This window comes from Amia ocellicauda, chromosome 1 (genome assembly GCF_036373705.1).
Source record: "Amia ocellicauda isolate fAmiCal2 chromosome 1, fAmiCal2.hap1, whole genome shotgun sequence".
NCBI classification, from domain to species: Eukaryota; Metazoa; Chordata; class Actinopteri; order Amiiformes; family Amiidae; genus Amia; species Amia ocellicauda.
Genome location: NC_089850.1, coordinates 10,407,625 through 10,425,581, shown reverse-complemented (window position 1 = coordinate 10,425,581; position 17,957 = coordinate 10,407,625). Strand labels below are relative to the sequence as shown.

The window sequence follows — 17,957 nt, the reverse complement described above, 5'->3', positions numbered from 1 at the left end:
GTCTTTTGGCGGAGCTAAAAAGGCAAACAAGCATGTCATAATTAAACTTTTGAAAACAGATCTTAAAGAGATACAGGAACCTGAAACTTGCAGGTATGTTCCTTGAACTATTTTTAGCACCTCACCATTAGTTCTCCCACTAGTTTACCCTACAAATATTTTATAATACAATAGAATGACTGACAGGGGAAAAACTGTAGTCTAGGAAAGCTGGTCAAGACTAAAATCAATCCACAACAGAATAAGATTAAACTAACTGGCGTCATTAATCAATTTCAAACACTGAAGAGAAGAGAATGGGGCAATGTAAAAAATCACTGTGCAAAAAAAACCAAGCCTGTGTCAGTGGAGAGGTATGTGTGCATCTTGTAATGCGACTTCACCACTCCATTTAGAGAAACCCTTGATTTGCATGTTTTCGAGCAGGCACTGTCGTGGTTTCCCCTCTCGTTGTGTTCACACTGCACTGGAGCGGTCAGTAAAAGCAAAACACAGGATCTCAGGACAAGACCCAGAGAAACATTTCAAAGGCTCATGTGAAGGTGCTTGGACTGAACCTTAGCTGAGGAGATCACTTTGTAAATATATTTATTGAATTACTGACAATTTTGTGTGAAGGAACAAGCAACCCAATGAGCAACTGTGGTACAGGTTTATGCTGAAATTTAGAATATAGAACCTAATGTGAGGGGAAAATAATGTACTCCACCACTTTCATTTGATTTTGATGGAAAGAGCTCTTGATTTAGTACCATTGACCATGCAAAAGCAAAATAGTTATTAGTGGGCAAGATATGACATGCCTCAGAAAAACCCAGGTATTTCCAGAACAAGAGGATAATAATCCCTCTTAATCATTTGTGTTTGCAGGTGATGGTTGAATTAGTAATGCTTTTCAGGCAATCGTATAGCGAGAGACTGCACGCTAATGGAAAGAGTGGGTAGATGGAACAGTGCGCAGCACAGCCTGGGACTAAATCGACTCCAGCCCAGTTTTTCCTTGGGAATCTAATCTACGTCAATGTTTAGGGCTATTTCTGAATGAATCTGGGTTTGTCTGTGTTAGACTTAGCTGGGCCTGAAGGAGATTCTCAGACAGACTTCTTCAGGATGTCTTCATTGAGAGCTCTATTGCTCCACGCAGAGTGAAAACAAGCAAAACTGGAAAATCGTAAATTGTCAAGAAGCCAATAAGTAACAGATGCAATACAACTCTTGGAACAAGCAAAAGCTAATGCTCATGTAGTGCCTACTCCTTGACATCAGTGTTAACTGTGCTGCGCAGTCTAAATTGCAGTGTAGACCAGCAAAATCTTGTATAATTAATGTCCAAACAATCAGCAATCAGTGCAAATGTTTCAGTGATTGTATGTGTAGAGCTAAATATTAAAACACAAACAAACAAAAACACTTAAATGGTGCTCGTCAAATATCAGCAATCAAGTGCAGTTCATTTCAAGATTTCCTTTCACAAAAGGTTTGTGCAACGATATGAAGCACCCAGTCTCTTCAATCAGCTACTAGCAAATCACAAGAGACAGACTGACTACATGGCTTCTCATTTATAGTTTTTTTTTTTTTTAATATTCTTGAAATAAATTATCTGATCCAACATTAGAAATAAAGTAGTTTTTTAGGTTTCTTGGGACTCCGGAGAAGGTTTGCATAAATTTGAATGCCAATTCTGGTTAGATAACTGGATAGATAACTTTGTAATGTAAATTTGGAAAATGTTAATATTTTGAGAGGCCCTTCTTGAGATCCCAAGAAAGAAAAGAAAAAAAAAAAAAAAAAAAAAAAAAACTTTAAACCTCCGATCTAATTTTCACCTACAAAACATGGAACAGCACACCACCACTACGTTAACCGTTTAGAGCAAAGTGTCTAGACTATGACTAAGACCATATTATAATAAAAACCTCAACCCAGCGACCATTTGGAAATGACAAAGCTGGTTTTCAAACTATGGCTTTAGGCCTAGACCAAATCAAAACTTTGACCTATTTGTGAATCACAAAATTAAAGACGTGTACCCTTTGGCACTTTCATTTATAAATGGTAAGATATGTCTTCTGAAGAATATATGAAACTGTAATTGTGTACAAGTTCATAACTTGCAATTCATAGGTAAGGCAAAGTTCGGAGTTGGTCTAGGTCTACAGGGTTCATTTCACAGACCCTGATTAGTACTAGCCTTGGTCGTCCCAATGGTAGTCGACGATTAGTGGAAAGCTAAATCAGCTAGAAATCAGCTGACAGAGTTAGTATTATATGCGTGTCATTTATTTCATTATGTATCTTTTTAACAGCAATAAGCAGTTAAGGACCAAATGTTACTGTTTTTCTAAAACAAATCGCCAACTAACTCCTTCAGAACAGCTGCAAGTGTAAAAGCCAGCACCATTTTACTTTGAAAATGTGCCTACCTTTGAGAAGGGTTCGTGAGTGCTTTATGAAGTCTGTAAACAGCAGGGGGGCAATCAGAGAGCTGCCTGAGAGATGGCAGAACAAATGGAGATCAAATGTGCGCGGGCTGCGACCGCACATGCCAGAATGGGTCTATTGCTTCCTGACACCAGTTTCCTTGCACGCTGCAACCTCTACGCCTTGGAAAGCAAACCCAACAAGGAAATCATTACTTTAGTGGTGTAGTGCAACACTTCCTTTTCCCACTTTTCTACCGATCTATCAGAGCAGTAATTCCCAGGGAATGAACACTTGGTAAGCAAGGCCTATATTACAATAAATTGACCACAGCCCTTCTGACACCTTGAACGTGTCCCTCCAATTCTGCTGAAGCCCCCTTTGTCACCACAGAATTGCCAAATGGAGTAAAACTTTTTGTGTAAATCATTATGTGGACACAAGTCAGCCTATAGGGTCTTATTACACAGGATAACATGGTTGCATTGCCGTTTTCCAGATGAAGACAGAAGGTAATCTGTATTTGACTCACTCAGTCCACTGGTCATATAAAAGAGAAATGGGATTATTTCATTTCCTTTGATATGTGGGGGGGGGTACAGTCACAGCACACTGCAGTTAATAAGCAAAATAACTGCTCCCAGTAAACCTCATATTAAATAAAATACCAACATTTTAGGGGCACAAAAAAAATGTTAGTTTTGCTATTGCATGTGTTATAAACAACCCCCCAAGTGTGAGAGCAGCGGTCTGGGTCTGCAATGCCTGTTGAACAGATTAAACATTAAGTCCCTGTTCCCAGACATTTCCTTAGGGAATCAATGCCTTTACATAGCGCCTTTGTTACACAAAGGATCTCCACTGACCCTCACACCAATTCTCTAATCACCCATCACCCTATTGTCCCTGGAAACGTATTTGCTGTAAAATATTTTGTTTGCCCCTCAGCTTTCATGGCTTCCTGTGGCTCTGTCCGACTGGCAGACCTGGACCATAGACTTGACTACACAGTGCTGAGCTTTTGATGAAATGCTGAGCACATCCACAGTACAGAAATGCACACTACGCTACACATTAATTACCAAGCCAAGTCTTCCCCCATCTAATTTAGGATCAAAACAAGAAAGTAAAACTGCACAAAAAAAACTGACTTGACCAATTGGCATTTATTTTACGTAGTGTCAAAGATTATGGCAATATACCATGATCTTTCTGGTGTAAAAACCTAAACATTTCACAAATGCAGCGTCTCCAAGATCAAATCTATTTCTTAAACCGGAGAAGCGCAGGTTACAGGAATATACAGACATTTATTCACTGCTTATCTCTCTCCTTCTGCCTCCTCTTACTCTTAGTCAAACATCCTGTTTCTCTTAACTTTATTGTCATTTTTTTCCGACACTGAATTCCATAGTCCAAAATTAGATGTCCAGTTAAAGGTACAGTATAATTAAAAGGAACTTGACAATGAGAGCCCATTATTAATGCCTCTATATGAACTGTGAGTCTGAAAATGCAAACATTATAAAATTCTCTCACTCCAGTACTGCTTCTCAGGGTGTGAAAAGGGTTAAAGTCTGGCACGTAGACCAAGAAACCTAAAATCAGTTAATTCAGAGCAACTTGATTTTGAAAAACAAAACTACAAAAAAAAGGTCCAACATGGTCCAATGGAGTCCACTTTTGTGAATGCAAAAAAAAAAAATCAGCCGACAGGTCTGCTCTGAAGAGAAGTTCATCTGCAATCTGCTTTGTGTTTACCAGATACATCATTGTTAGAAAACTGCTGGTGCCAAAAGGGATTGCCATTAACATTTGGTAAAATTAGGTCAGTGGAGCAGTAATCACCCAACCCCCACTCACACCCCCCAAAAAAAGGGAAAACAAATCAGCACCTTAGCTTAAAGTTTGCGGGGAAAAAAAAAAAAAAGGAAACTAAAGATTACCAAATTAATTTGTCTTTGGAACTGTGGCATTTTTAAATGAATACATACAATTAAAGGTCTGACAGATCAGTCTTGTCTTCCGGTGTTCATTTTTCCCTCAATTAATTTCACTCCAGGTTTATTAGGAAAATACTCAACACCTGTTCCTGATGTGCAACCACAAAGATTAAGAGTCCTAAAAACTCTTTTAGAATCGGACAAGCTCTGTGCTGACCGTCATACAAAATTTATTTTTCTCGCTTGAATCAATCTGTTAAATCCGTAAAACCAAATTCAAAACAAATTGTGTTGCGCTCTTTAGAAAAGCAAATCAATATGTGATTAAAGGGAAACGGTACTACTTAACAGCACGCAATGGCAACTGTGTACAGCACAAGTTTGGTAGCTTCCCCGATTGTGGGCCTCCAGCCTTACATTAATGTGTAATAAGATGCACTTGGCCGTGAACAAAGGCTGTTTCACTTCTGACTTGCCCAGATCAATGGCTTTTGGCCTACCCAATTAACAAGATTTTCTTCTCACTCCTCTGCAGAACTTCCTCACACAGTCGCAGCCCATATTGCAGCAGCCTTGCAAGTTCACATGGTTTTGTGTGCTGCCCTCCAAATGAATCGAGACATTGATTTGACCTTGCCTGTCCCGGGTGGGAGCCCTTTTCAATGGCACAGACACCATGGAGAGCTACTTGAGCTCCAGTAGAAAGCCATTGATTGAGAGGGCTCCATTGTGTTCTGTTAATGTTCTGAAAAAGTGAAGACGCTTCCCCCGCACTTTCTGCAGGATGTTCATTTTCACACACACAAGAATTTGCTCCTTTCATTTGCCTGTCCTCCATGGCATTTCTAATGTTGAGAAGTTTTTCCACCCATAAAAACATTAACATTAATAACTTTCCCTTACCCACAAATTGCAAAGGTCACACTTGTGTGCCCAGTCAGAAAATACTTCTTACTAATTACACATAAAAACAAGAGGGCAAGTTACGGGCAAATGAGTTAAAGGGCTCATAACAGAAGACATTTTCTCTGGACAAAAAGGAAATTCTTGCCAAGCTCAGCAACAAATTCGGGGAAGGGGGTGGGGGTGGATTTCGTAATTTATCTGCTTTGGTATTCTGCCCATATGATTCATTTCAGGGGAGGACGGCACAGATGCTGCCCAGACCCCTTCACAACTGAAATTAATAAGTGTGGTAAGCTCCTCATGGCAAAAGGCATGCCAAGGTGGCACTTCGGGCTTCTATTTCTTGGGATCTTGAGAAATATCTGACTTCGCCAAGGCAGTTAGTTTGGGATTATTCCTTAATTCTTTATTCATTCCTATGAGAGCTTGTTAAAACTTTCCTCCCTCACACCTGTTCAGCAAACAGCTGTCCGACTACTTGCAGCTGATGCCATCAATGAGCACATAACACAGAGTCACTGCCCAGGATACATGAATACACGCACACACACACACTCACAACTACACACTGACACACACAGCAAGACTGAGGCTCTTGGTACAATCTTGCATTTCTTCAGCTGAAAATCACAGGATTTCTGATAAGACAGAGACCCAGAAACCGCTGACATAATTAACTTTTAGCAGGACAAGATCTAAAAACAAACGGCACTTAACAAATTTGGAGGAAACAATTTTTGCGTGCGAGTGGTCTCTGGGTTTGTTTTGGACTGGGATTTTCCCTTTTTTCCCCATATTGAACAATGAAAGGCCTGGCTTTTGAAACATACGATTCTCTCAAGGCCTTCCCTTCCAGTGCAGTTACTCTTCTGAATTTTGAATCCAACGTATCGGATCGCAAATGTTCAGACACTACATCAGCGTGTCCTTCTCAATGACAGATGACTCACGGGAAACTGATGTTTGTGGACCAGCGGTATATTGTCACCAGACCCTCCCTGACGAGATGAGATTACTGGACAGAGGACATGGAGCCACTCTTGTTTAGCCCAAATGATAGGAACTCTGTGGTTACATCTAATTAAAAAACAAAGCCCTGTCACTGATTAAAAAGAAAAAAAGAACATGCATGATTTAATTCTATGTACTGTAGTGCACATCTGGAGTTCCTGCTTATTACTCTTTGGTAACTCTCAATAGATTAACAAGGCGGAAATGTATCCAATGTGTTAGTTCCTGAAATTGGCGTGATGGGAAGTCTCTCATGCATTTGAATAAACCACATCAAATAATCTCTTTTAAACTCTCCTAGAATGGTATTTTCATTTTCCCATCATGTAGACTGTTGGCAGGTCTTTTTTATCCCATGTAGTGTTTTCTTAAAGTAAACAGAATAGGGTGTTCGCTTTTCTAGAATAATATCTATATATTTTTTTTTTAAGTTGACAGGCTAAACCAACAGAATACAAATACATTCTTGCACCCTTGATAGGTTTATTTATGGGTCACGCTACAGTGACTGGGGGGGGGGGGGGGAAATCTTGTTGAACAAGTCACCAGTGGAGTTCTGCATGAGAATGACTGCCAAGAGTTTTAAAGAAACACTGTACTGCCGCGGAGAGATACTGGGGGATTGTGGACATTGTGCATGAATACGTTCAATCATCCAGTTACTGGGATGAGTTTGCAGAGATGTAGAATTCACATCAGCCATGAGGTTTGCATACCCACAGACCGTGGCGTCTACAGCAACTGTTGGCAACAAATACCATGACATTCTCCTCGTGTTTTCGCCCCGTCTCCACTCTGCACCTCACAGTTGATGGGGGTGTAAGAATCATATTCAGCACATTACAGACATGCCTCCTCGGAGAGCTCACTTTCTCTGGATGGTGAAAATGTCTTTATTTTAACTTCAAATCTACCTTACTTTCCTCATCTGTTAAGCTAAATGCATTGATGCTTCCAATTTATTTTAAATGCTGGAGGTATTTGAAAGGAAATCATACCACTTAAGCCTGGATTGCATCAAACCAACACTGACAGAAAAATAAATAAATAAATATTCCAGGCTCCAATAATGCAGTATGGAAACCTCTGAAATTTGGTGCGTTTAAGAAACATGGCTATTGCTCACGATAATGCAGCCATTTCACCAGATTTATGCTGACCTGTAATTTTACGACTTGTCATTTTCCAAAGCGACCGTTTCTTTGATTAAACTATAAGCGAATCGATTTGTTAAACTGTCACCTGTACTGATTGAACATTACATAATTACTCAACTGACACTTCAGACTGAATGTACCCTAAGAGGCATTTTAATGTTTTTATTAAAGAATTTCTCACTAAATGTCATGCAATTTTCAAGTTTATTTTGTATCCGGTACTCAACACTCAGCTCAGATCACCTGTGTGAATCCCACTGCACTGATTGTTCTTCGCTCGGCACACTGCTATTGTGAATACGTATTGAATAATGGGAGTAATGGAAAAACACTAAGAAAAATAAATACAGTACTATAATGAATTGCTTAGAAGGATATTGATTTTGCTCCCATTCTTTCTGAACTCAAGTCCAAAGCACTTCCAAAAGAAGCGTGCAATGATAGGCTTGTGCAAACCTGCCCGAACGCTCAACACCTAATATTTATATGTGGTTCACAGCCTGGAGGAAAACTGTCTTGCTCCGTTTGAAGATGGTTTGGTAACACCTTGATAAAAGATAAAGGTCTAAAGAGAAAGCAGGAGAGCAGCTTCCCATTTTAAGTTTTTTGACCAATGTTTATGGAAAGCGTAGACAACATTTTTTCCTATCAGTGTTCACATCTCACAACTAGCAATTGTTATTACAGTAATACATTTCTTCTGCTTGCATTTTTTTCACAATGTTCCCCTGTTGTGGAGTTTCATCGGTTCAGTCACTCGGATGACTGAATTCTTAGTGTATACCTACATTTATTCAAATTTAATAGTTTCCAACAGAGGTTAATGTAACGGGGGGAGAGAGAGAGAATACAGTGCAATTTCACAGTTCACTGCATATTACTAATTGTCATAAGTGTGGGATTTGACGTATTGTATAATTCTGTGGGCCCTCGGTCACAGAAGCCTTAAAGAAGATTATCAGAATAAAGTCCTGCTAGTACCTGTCTGACTTGAAAGGAGAGATTTCATTTGCATTCCCATATAGATTAATAATTTTGCACTACTTGCATTTCACTAGGCATTTGCATATTCGCAACAATAAGTAGCCTATTTAAAAACTGTAAGGAAACTTCAAAAACATTTCAAATGCATTGTTACTGGTCAATAATTGAAACCCTCTGACTGGGTATGAGAAAGGTATTACACTTATTTCAATCTCCATGGTTTCAAATCAAAATGCCCCTGATGAATATTAACTTTACGATGCTCACATCCATTATCCAAGAAATATAGTTCATACAGTGCATCTGGAAAGTATTCACAGCGCTTCACTTTTTCCACATTTTGTTATGTTACAGCCTTATTCCAAAATGGATTAAATTCATTATTTTCCTCAAAATTCTACAAACAATACCCCATAATGACAACGTGAAAGAAGTTCGTTTGAAATCTTTGCAAATTTATTAAAAATAAAATACAAAAAAAGCACATGTACATAAGTATTCACAACCTTTGCTCAATACTTTGTTGAAGCACCTTTGGCACCAATTACAGCCTCAAGTCTTTTTGAGTTTGATGCTACAAGCTTGGCACACCTATTTTGGGCAGTTTCTCCCATTCTTCTTTGCAGGAGCTCTCAAGCTCCATCAGGTTGGATGGGGAGCGTCGGTGCACAGCCATTTTCAGATCTCTCCAGAGATGTTCAATCGGATTCAAGTCTGGGCTCTGGCTGGGCCACTCAAGGACATTCACAGAGTTGTCCTGTAGCCACTCCTTTGTTATCTTGGCGTGTGCTTAGGGTCGTTGTCCTGTTGGAAGATGAACCTTCGCCCCAGTCTGAGGTCCAGAGCGCTCTGGAGCAGGTTTTCATCAAGGATGTCTCTGTACATTGCTGCATTCATCTTTCCCTCGATCCCGACTAGTCTCCCAGTTCCTGCCGCTGAAAAACATCCCTACAGCATGATGCTGCCACCACCATGCTTCACTGTAGGGATGGTATTGGCCAGGTGATGAGCGGTGCCTGGTTTCCTCCAGACACGAGTTCAATCTTTGTTTCATCAGACCAGAGAATTTTGTTTCTCATGGTCCGAGAGTCCTTCAGGTGCCTTTTGGCAAACTCCAGACGGGCTGTCATGTGCCTTTTACTGAGGAGTGGCTTCCATCTGGCCACTCTACCATACAGGCCTGATTGGTGGAGTGCTGCAGAGATGGTTGTTCTTCTGGAAGGTTCTTCTCTTTCTCCACAGAGACAAGCTGGAGCTCTGTCAGAGTGACCATTGGGTTCTTGGTCACCTCCCTGACTAAGGCCCTTCTCCCCCGATCGCTCAGTTTGGCCGGGCAGCCAACTCTAGGAAGAGTTCTGGTGGTTCCAAACTTCTTCCATTTATGGATGATGGAGGCCACTGTGCTCATTGGGACCTTCAATGCTGCAGAATTTGTTCTGTACCCTTCCCCAGATCTGTTCCTCGATACAATCCTTCAGACAATTCCTTGGACTGCATGGCTTGGTTTGTGCTCTGACATGCACTGTTAACTGTGGGACCTTATATAGACAGGTGTATGCCTTTCCAAATCATGTCCAATCAACTGAATTTACCACAGGTGGACTCCAATCAAGTTGTAGAAACATCTCAAGGATGATCAGTGGAAACAGGATGCACCTGAGCTCAATTTTGAGTGTCATGGCAAAGGCTGTGAATACTTATGTACATGTGCTTTTCTTGTTTTTTATTTTTAATACATTTGCAAAGATTTCAAACAAACTTCTTTCACGTTGTTATTATGGGGTATTGTTTGTAGAATTTTGAGGAAAATAATGAATTTAATCCATTTTGGAATAAGGCTGTAACATAACAAAATGTGGAAAAAGTGAAGCGCTGTGAATACTTTCCGGATGCACTGTAAGCTGTTCCCAAATTAAACAAATTGCCCTTCAATATATTATTTTTGCTGTATGGAAGAGAACTTCAAATCCATTTGATGGAAGTCACAAATTTGCAGTTTTGGTAGTGAAAGGTCACATTTTCATCTGCACACCAACAAATAATTTCCTTTAAATAGATGTATATGTATACACGCCTTGACTCTCCCATCACTACTCACATCCAGGGAGAATCCCAATACCTTTTCCAAAACTTCACAATCACCAGCTGCACCTCGCTGAGCTGTTAAAACCCTATGGCATTATGTAATAAGTTATATGCAAAACTTTGAATAGGCTGTATTCAAATAATTTGCAGAACAGACAGCACTGTTTTGCAGCATTGACTTTTCACACTTGCACTATCCTTTCTAAATTGATGCCCTCTGCACTTTCAGCAAGTGGTTTGGTCCTTCACAGTAAAACAGCAATCTGAAATCTCTTTCATCCGGAAGTCAGAGACCTATACCTGTGCTCGAAACATTCACTTAAATCTTATGCTAGGAGTACAAGAAGAGCTGAGGTTTGTGAAGATCAATAAAAAGAGATTTATTTTAACCTTGTTAAGCAGAAACTGAATTAAATTAAAAATCTTGCTCGTTGGTGCTTATAAAAGCACATTTAATTGTTTTATGCTTTCAGACATCTTTTGAGTATTTACACTTCTGGACGAAGTGGATTCTTGTTTTGGGTTTTTTAAGCCGTAAAGCCAGGCAGTAAACAAACAGAATGGGACAGCAATGAAATGGATATAAATAATTAAATACAAAAAAACATTATATAAATGCATAAGGGAACCCACATCTGAAGCTGAAACCAAAACCACTTCTCTTTTACAATTTTATCAAATAAGACAGTGCTGGGCATCCTGAAGCACAGAGAATAAAGGGCATGACCAAACTAAAGAGAGATTTTAGAGCAAGACATGCTATCCTCATATAGAACAATACAGATTAGTATTAAAATACAGGGGGAAAGAAGACAAATGCTGCATCTCAAGACCTAGCTGACACTTTTAGACAGAACATGTAATTTACAGGAGAGCTTACTCAATTTGCACGGAAGCCACTTCTGCGGCTTCAAAAATACTTCAGATGAAATAATCCTCAAATAGTTACTCTCCACGTTCTTTTACACAATTACATACTGAAGTGAGGAGCATTCCTACAAATCCTTTATAGCCATTTCAATAAATTCCAGCTTCAAGTACAATTAGGGATCACACTGAAGGAGTCGAGTCTAAGTCTATCACATGAGACAGGATAGGAACTCCTCTCTCAGCACAGGCAGCGGATCCCCAGTTTCCGCAGAGTCGTGTGGAAATGTCTCTATGAGTCACAGTGAAGACAAAGGACACAGGTCTTCCCCTGTCAGTGCCAGACGAGGGCTGGAGGAAACGCAGGCGGCTGTCACTGACATTTAGATCCGCCCGTGTCCTGCGTGAGAACTCAGGTGAATGTGCGGTCGAGTTAAATTGGATTTCTGTCCAAGAGAACGGCTGGCTTTTCAGTCGTTGCAGCCGAGTCTCCACAGCAGGCAACATCAGTTAGATGTCGAAAACTCACAAGTAGGCCATGCATTGAGGTGACCTTGCTCTTATCACAACTAATCATAACACCATTTGTTTATCATTAGTTTACACTAAACAGATTCCACACATCTTCAGCAATCTACTAGCTTTTGAGATGCTCCAAGTACTTAATAGAGGAGAAGCGACTGTCCTGCCTGTCTAGTTTGTAACAGAGCAAAATCATTTTAGTCAGCAGAGAGTGAGGGAAGACACACACAGACACACAACAAAATTTAAAGTATAGACACTGGACCTCTGTATAAGCTTTGATTTCATTCCTGGTATATGCGAGCGAAGCTGTGAAGACTGTAAAGTAAACTAGTCGGTTCTGATAACGGTGGATCAAAAACATGGACTAATCAATGCCTCCCCAGGCCTGGATGTGAAAAACACAGAGAGCTCATGCAGTTTATTGTGTCTTAAAGGAAAGCCGATGGGAAAAAGCCTTAGAGAAAAGTGTACCTCAGCCTGGTATTCAAGACAGTGAAAGAAGACTAAGTGTAAAAGTAATCTGGATATGAAAACCCCATAATCATGGCCTCTTCACTTCCTTCATTACAAATTACATTCCACACAAACCCATATGCTGCGATCTGGACACACTAATTATGGCCGCTCTGTCAATTTCACCAGCACTTCACGGCGTTTATTCAAAGTATGCTTTAAAACGCAGACGGTGCCATGTGTATGCAGCAAATCAAATTAGGAAACAGAAGTGTACAGTGATGCAAACCATTCTTATCCATTAGCTCTTATCCATTAAGTGTCTAAAATAAGACTTATTATATTACTACGCTCTGGGGTGATTTGTATTCAAAACACCTTGACATAATTTTGGCAAAAAAAAACAAAAAAACACTGTAAGCTATTTGTCATTTCAATCTCACGAAAGCTCCACTAGATAGTGTGCCGTCACCAGCTTCTTCCCGCTGAGGGGAAATGGACAAGGGAACCACACGAGAGCTTTGAAGCTTTTCTGTTTACATCTTTATTTACCATTGGGCTGGCCCTCTAGGAAGCAAGCTAATGTTTAGAAGGAAGGGAAATCAGAAGATGAAAAGGCCTAATATTTCTTTGGACCCAAAAAAAGACTCAGGACTTTAAGCCTTTCAGATTTCTAACCGTCCCTAAGGAAAGTCACTCTCTGATCATTTTTAATCGGTTGAAAGACGGCTCTGATGTAACAGATATTGACGAGGTGGTGGCAGGACTGGAAAAAGCCTCTGCTGCACTAAAAGATAAAGTGTAAAAATCGGCTCCGATTCTTTGAAGAGTTTTCAAGAATCCACTGATGCACGTAAGTTAATACCTGAAAAAGTGCAACTGGTCAATATAATACTGCCAAAGAGGGTGAAGCATGTTCTTGAAAAACATTCAATCTTTAGGTATAGATAGATAGATGGATGGATGGATGGATAGATGGATAGATGGATAGATATTAGATTCCAGGCAACGTATTTTTTGAATAAGTTACAAGAGATGTGTGTGCTTCAAGCAAACACTGTGATCAATAATGGCAGATGTCTGTACACAATACAACAATGTTTCTTCATACTTTCAAAGCTGCACTATCTAACTAGCCAAGCAGAAACTAGTTATCACCGAAAAACAATCACACATGTGTTCTCAGTGCCACCACAGAAACATTACAGCTAGAAAAACCAGTCCATCCACATACTTGTCTTTCACTAGAGTGCTGTAGGTTACAGTGACAATTCAAAGTGGGTTGTGCTTCTACCACTTATCCAATAAGGTCTGCAACAAAAAGGCTTTTCTGACAAAAAAGGAAGTAAACTGGTTTAAATCTTACTACTTATCGGCCTAATTACTGAAATCTAAAACTAACCTACTTATAATTACTGAAGTCTAAAACTAACCTACTTATAATTACTGAAAGCTAAAACATCATACTGTAGAATATGCCTGGTAAATTGTTCAGTGCTGTTAACAACTCCACAAGCTCACAAACCCTGTTTCAAATACTTTCAAGGCTTGCCCTCGGCAGATCTCTGTACCTAACCTACATACGAATGTTGAATAAATAACACTGTACTAACTCCTAGGTTAAGGGTTTCAGATCAGGGTTTATGAACACAAATTCTGCACTGGTATCCAGATTTATTTGTCTAACTTATTAAACTTCCCTGCAGATATTTTAATGTAAATCCGTTTGGCGTGATTTATATTAAGAGTCTCACAGTATTTTATTTCAATATGGTTTTACACCACATTTTCACATGAAATATCAGAAATTGATAGTAAAATAAAATATACAAGTTAAGACAATGCATTAAAAGCCCTAATTTAGACATATCCATAGCAATGTAAAGAAAACTATTCAAAGCAGATAATGGATATTTGGTGCTACATCAAGGCCAGGAAGCCAATACACAATACGAACTCTCTACCTCATTAACATTACTTGTAGGCTACATCTCCTGCTTGTAATTGTACAGCTGCAGAGATCCCTTTGACTTCGTACTAAACCCCTTAGCCAAAATGTGGACTATTCTATTCATAACCACTATTAAAATGCAAAACTACAGCCGGAGTTCACTTTTGTCCAGAAAAAAATTCTCTCGCATGTCTGTGCAATCCACAGACCAGCATGTCATTTATTAATTAGCTTTTTGAGTTCGTTTTTTTGTTTTTATGCCCTGTTTATGTCAACACAACGTGCTGCACTGAAACCAATCTGGGGACCAGTAGCTAAGCAATCATGGCTCACTCCTAATTGGGTTATAAGATTACATATCTTAAATTATTATTAAACAAGAACTTTAGAACTACATGCTGAATTCCAGCTTTAGAAGCCAAAATGAAGCTCCCAAAAACTGTAACTGTACTGTAACTAAGAGCCTTCGAAATTGCAATCTACATACACCTTAACGGACATGCTCAGACACATTCAGGTGAGTTTACATTGTTTCAGCTCTTTTAATATAATACAAATACTTCTATGCTATTGTGTCCCTGACGTAGTATTTCAAGGAAGAAAAGTCGTATGAAGAAAAGATCCTGCTCTGCTCGTCAGCCTTTTAAGTTTATTTATTTTTAATAACAAAAATAGCCTCCACACTATTATGAGGCAACCACCAGAGAATTTCAATACAGAGAGAGGAACATTTATGGTAATAATGGCTGACAGACACCCAATTGTGTCCCATAAAGCTAATGAAAAGGCCATGGAAGTAGATTTGATTAGAAACCAAACATGTGGAAGGACTCGTCCCACTGGGATTCCCCCCACACAGACGAGGGTTTAAATGTCTACATCTCATAGGTTGAAGTCTAAAGTAAAGCATTACTATCTCATTGGTATAACAAATAAAATGAAAGGAAAACGTCACTCCCAAGCTCCTGAGGAATTGTGCCAGTATCTGTTATCAATGTGTTCAATATAAAATCTCTCACTGGGGTTAGTAGTGCTCCGATGTGCAATGCAGGAAATTGGTGAGTTGCACCGACTTGTCCTATGGTTGAACTATTTCATGTTGGTGTTCCCATGACACACCACTGCGTAGACACTATCATCATGGACTGTGATTCCAAGAACAGGAACAACTACCCTGCAGCCCAGGCCTAACAACCGACAACTGTTATTCCTTTCATGTCATGGAGCAACAACTCCTGGGACACTGGTCCCAGTTCACCAGGCGTCAAACCCAGTTAGGGACCGTGTCCTGGACCGAGAAGAAGTCTTGCACAACTGTTCAGACACTGCCTCAAGGAAATGCACATGCAAGAGATGTGTTGAAATTAAGGGAAATAAATCAACCCCCCCCCCCCCCACTAGCACTACACTGGTGGGGAATGTAACTAATCCATTGCTCATGCCATTTCTCAAGCCGCTGCAGACAAAGATTTGCAGTCCTCGAGTACACGAAAGTAGATTTCACATCAGATGTCATTAAAATATCTTTCGCAGACCCACCAAGTAGATAATGTAAAAAATGCATTTAAATGAAGTCAGATTTTCATTTTTGTAAATATTGTATGCATAAAACGATGCATTTCCATGATCTGACTGTAATCGGAAAGCAGCATCATTAATGAATGAATGAAACGGGTCCATAGGCTCTGCACTGGTGTTCACAGGAATACGGTTTGGGAATTTCTATTTATATCTGACGGGGCGAGGTTCAACTGTGCACAGTAGTATTGCCGCCAGCTTGCAGCCGTGCACAGCTGAGGAATTGCAGAAAGCACTTGCTTTAGCTCAGCGGAAGCATTTTTCCTTTCTTTGCAGCAGGATTTCTTAATGTATTTTGTTCTGCACTTAGTAGAACTCGGACACAAAAGATTATTCTCTGATCTCTAAAAGTGACGTCATGCTACGTTCTATTAGACAAAGAATCGAGTCCCGCTTGTGTGCGTCTTCCACCTTGCAGGTAAAGATCCACCTCACTGCTTTACAGTGGGGGGAGAAAGGCAACGCACGAGTAAAGTCTGACCTAAGAGCACAACAATGACATGAAACCATTCCAGGTGGACAGGAAACTAAATAGACCCAAGTGTTGACACAAATGATGATCAGACATCTATATATACGCTAACAACAAATTCCCCCGTTTTTGATGGTCTCTATCCTTGGTGCAATGTGTCATTCCAGGTATACTGGCACACAAGACTGTCACTTTGAAACAATGCAAGTTATGACAACAAAACCAATGTAGGCTCTGATGAGGAAAGAGCCCTTGACGGCACAATACAGATCAGTTGCGCTACTCACACCGCGCAGGCAGAGACAAAAACAGTTTGCAAAGGTCAGCACACTTGTTGGCCCAGCTGCATTTACGGTCTCTTTCACTGAAACAAAGCCCCGGGGCCGCCGGACACGACACAGGTCGCGTTTGGTGGAGCGCAGGCTTCCGCAGTCCTGCGCAGCTCCGCAAGGATCCCAGCGCTCCCATTGGTGGAGCCGCGCAGACCTGCGCGCATCTGCGCAACACCGACGCGACCCGAGGTTTGGAGTAACGCAGAGAACCGGGGACTTTACCTCCTCCAGCGCGGCCACGGTGTTCTTGCAGTGAGACATCCTGGTGGTGAAGTTGGAGGCTGTGGGGGCTTTGTAATCTTCATTGGTCTCGGCCACAAACTCCGACACTGTTATCTGGTCCGGCATTGTGTATTCCCTTTCAAAGACGCTTCTATTCCCAAATGATCTATATATGTATTAAACCAAAATGTGGTCCTTGTCCCACTTGTACCAAACAGACTGCAAAGTTTAGCGACAAGAGCTCTGGTGAGATGATTCCCACAGGATCATTGCTGGAGAGGACGTGTTCCCAGCAGGATATCCCAGTCGATGTAAGTGCACTTCCCTGCGCTAGCGCACTGCTTTCCACGGCTCTTCCTCCCAAGATCTCCCAGGGTTGCTCCGACCCCGCGCCAAGGGGAACTGCAGAGTGGCGGCGTTTCTTCCCTGCTTCTGGCCGTGCTTTTCACCGAGGCGCAGCCCTGCCTTGTCCCGGCGCTCCTCCACCTCTGACGGGCTGTAAACTTCCCAGCCGAGCGGCGACAGATTTCAATGAAGGCGCAGAAATTGTCAAAGTAAAGGTGGAGGGGCGGGTTCAGTGGAGGAGGCTCCCAGCCAATCGGAAGCAGCCGCCGTCGGCATCGGACCAATCGCGGCGCGGGAGGGGCGTGGTCTCCTCGCAGAATTCCGTGCGGGCCCGGAGCGTTTTTAAGGTGGAGAGGCGAGGTTACCCCCGTTTATTCGGCGCAGGTGAATGCGGAGTGGTGTGCACGCACCTGGCCTTACGGGAGTCGGTATGACTTCGGATCGACGTCAGAATAATTTACTCCAACAGATCTGGGTCTTCCCCCACCCTTTTAAGCAGGACGTTATTATTCGCCAACTTTGACAAATGCATCACCTTCCTTCCATTCAGTCACCACCACCCAAATGGGAAACTTACATATGTATGTGTATTTCATATATTTTAAGTGTTTTTAGAATGCAATAGAAATATAGCAACATCATAAATATGTGTCTTTTCCAGAAGAGCAATTATTTTCTAAAATGTGAAAGTAAACATTTGGA

The 17,957-nt window shown here is 40.9% G+C and overlaps 1 protein-coding gene across 1 annotated transcript in view; it reads right to left on the bottom strand.

Moving 5' to 3' along the window:
* asap2a (ArfGAP with SH3 domain, ankyrin repeat and PH domain 2a) overlaps window positions 1-17,451 on the bottom strand; it is an 85,308-nt gene extending 67,857 nt beyond the window's left edge. The window contains exon 1 of the mRNA XM_066716252.1: window positions 16,911-17,451. Coding sequence (XP_066572349.1) covers window positions 16,911-17,036 — 126 coding nt within the window. The 5' untranslated portion in view covers window positions 17,037-17,451. The remainder of the gene's footprint in view (window positions 1-16,910) is intronic.
* Between the last annotated feature and the right edge of the window lie 506 nt (window positions 17,452-17,957).